We start from the raw sequence: 1,703 nt of genomic DNA on the forward strand, positions 1-1,703 counted from the left end.
CCATCCTGGGGGGAGGAGGCAGGTGAGCAGGGAGCCGACAGGAAGGAAGAGGACGCAGAACTCAGGCCTGGCAGAGCCTCTTTGAACTGGTATCCAAGAGAGATCCAGGGGTGAACAGACTCCACCCCGACCCCAAGGGGACAAGGGTGGGCAGGACAGGGAGCCGGGTGGGGGCGCTGATGCTGTCTGAGGAGGGTAAGTCTGTGGGCTTTGCTCTCAGGGCAGCAGAATCTCAGGTCTGAACAGGTCCACTGGACTGCTGTGCAGAGGGCATTTTGGGCCAGAGGGGCACCCAGAGGCCAGGAGAGTGAGGGTGGAGGCCTGAGCCTGACCAGGAGCCCAGGCCAACCTGGGAGGGCTCAGCACAGGCACATAGAAGCGGTCTGTGCCTTGGGCCCTCGCTGGCTGGCCGGGGTCTGGAGCCCAGGTGGGCGTTTGGAGGCACTCTAGCTGGCTTTCAGGAGGGTCTGGTCAGTTGGTCTCCGGAACCTGACCAGCTTAGCCTTGGTGTCTGGTGCTGGGCTGATATCAGGCCCCTAAGGCTTGGAGTCTTTCCTGTGAGGACTGAGCCCCCGTGCAGAGGGCATGCGACCGCAGGGCTCCCTCAGCAGGGCCCTGTGACGGGGGTTGAGCTGCCCTGGGCACAGATGGGGAAGCTGCAATCTGGGCCGGGTGTGCAGGCCCTGTGATGGCGATCGGGCCCTAGGAGCCCAGCTGCTGCTCCGGGGAGACCAAGCTGCCTTCGTTAGGTCAGTGGCGGGCTTTGCCACGGGCTCCCCTGTGTATCCGTGACCTAGGAGCTCTTGACCTTGAGGGATGGCTGAGCGTGCAGCCCTGCCAGGGGCTGATGAGCCACTGGGCCTCCAGGGCTCTTGACTCCATTCCCAGGAAGCTTCCTCGTGGTCGGCCTTTGAGGAGGAGGCCGGAAGAGGTGTCCATGGTTGCAGTGGCTGGCTGTGCCCCGGGGCCAGGGGTGGTCCTCTGGAGGCCAAGCCCCAGGTCCCTTCCTCCGGACGTCCGGCTGTTGACCCATGGACCTGCAGCGGGGCAGGTGGATGGAGGGTGTCTGGGCCGGTGCCGGTAGGTCGGGCGGCAACATCTCCCATGTCCCTCAGCACAGCGACTCAGACTCTGACCCCGAGTGTGCGTCCCTACCGTCGTCCATCCCCAGCGCCGTGCCCGTGACCGGGGAGTCCTTCTGCGACTGTGACAGCCAGAGCGAGGCCTTCTGCGGCAGCCTGCACACCGCCCACCGGGGGCGGGACTGCCGCTGCGGCGAGGAGGATGAGTGTGAGTGCAGGGCCACAGTGGGCGGAGGGCCTCCAGGTGGGCCAGGGCTCAGCCGGGGCCTCTCACTCTCGCAGATTTCGACTGGGTCTGGGATGACCTGAACAAGTCCTCGGCCACCCTGCTGAGCTGTGACAACCGGAAGGTCAGCTTCCACATGGAGTACAGCTGCGGCACGGCAGCCATCCGGGGCACCAAGGAGCTGGGGGAGGGCCAGCACTTCTGGGAGATCAAGATGACGTCACCCGTCTATGGCACCGACATGGTGAGTGGCCGGTGGGGCCGGGAGGTGGGGGTGCTGCCAGGCGCCTCGGTCCCCTGCCCCCTCTGCCCGCCCCCCTGTTCCCAGATGGTGGGCATCGGGACGTCGGACGTGGACCTGGACAAGTACCACCACACGTTCTGCAGCCTACTCG

At 65.8% G+C, this 1,703-nt stretch overlaps 1 protein-coding gene across 1 annotated transcript; it reads left to right on the plus strand.

Moving 5' to 3' along the window:
- Nucleotides 1-1,043: 1,043 nt before the first annotated feature.
- Nucleotides 1,044-1,699, plus strand: LOC104987226 (SPRY domain-containing SOCS box protein 3-like; the record flags this gene model as incomplete). The annotated part of the gene is made up of 3 exons (XM_010838058.1): nt 1,044-1,290; nt 1,365-1,552; nt 1,637-1,699. Coding segments are annotated over exons 1-3 (486 nt in total), but the record flags the coding sequence as incomplete, so codon positions are not given.
- Between the last annotated feature and the right edge of the window lie 4 nt (nt 1,700-1,703).

This window comes from Bison bison, unplaced genomic scaffold, assembly GCF_000754665.1.
Source record: "Bison bison bison isolate TAMUID 2011002044 unplaced genomic scaffold, Bison_UMD1.0 scf7180017845977, whole genome shotgun sequence".
NCBI lineage: Eukaryota > Metazoa > Chordata > Mammalia > Artiodactyla > Bovidae > Bison > Bison bison.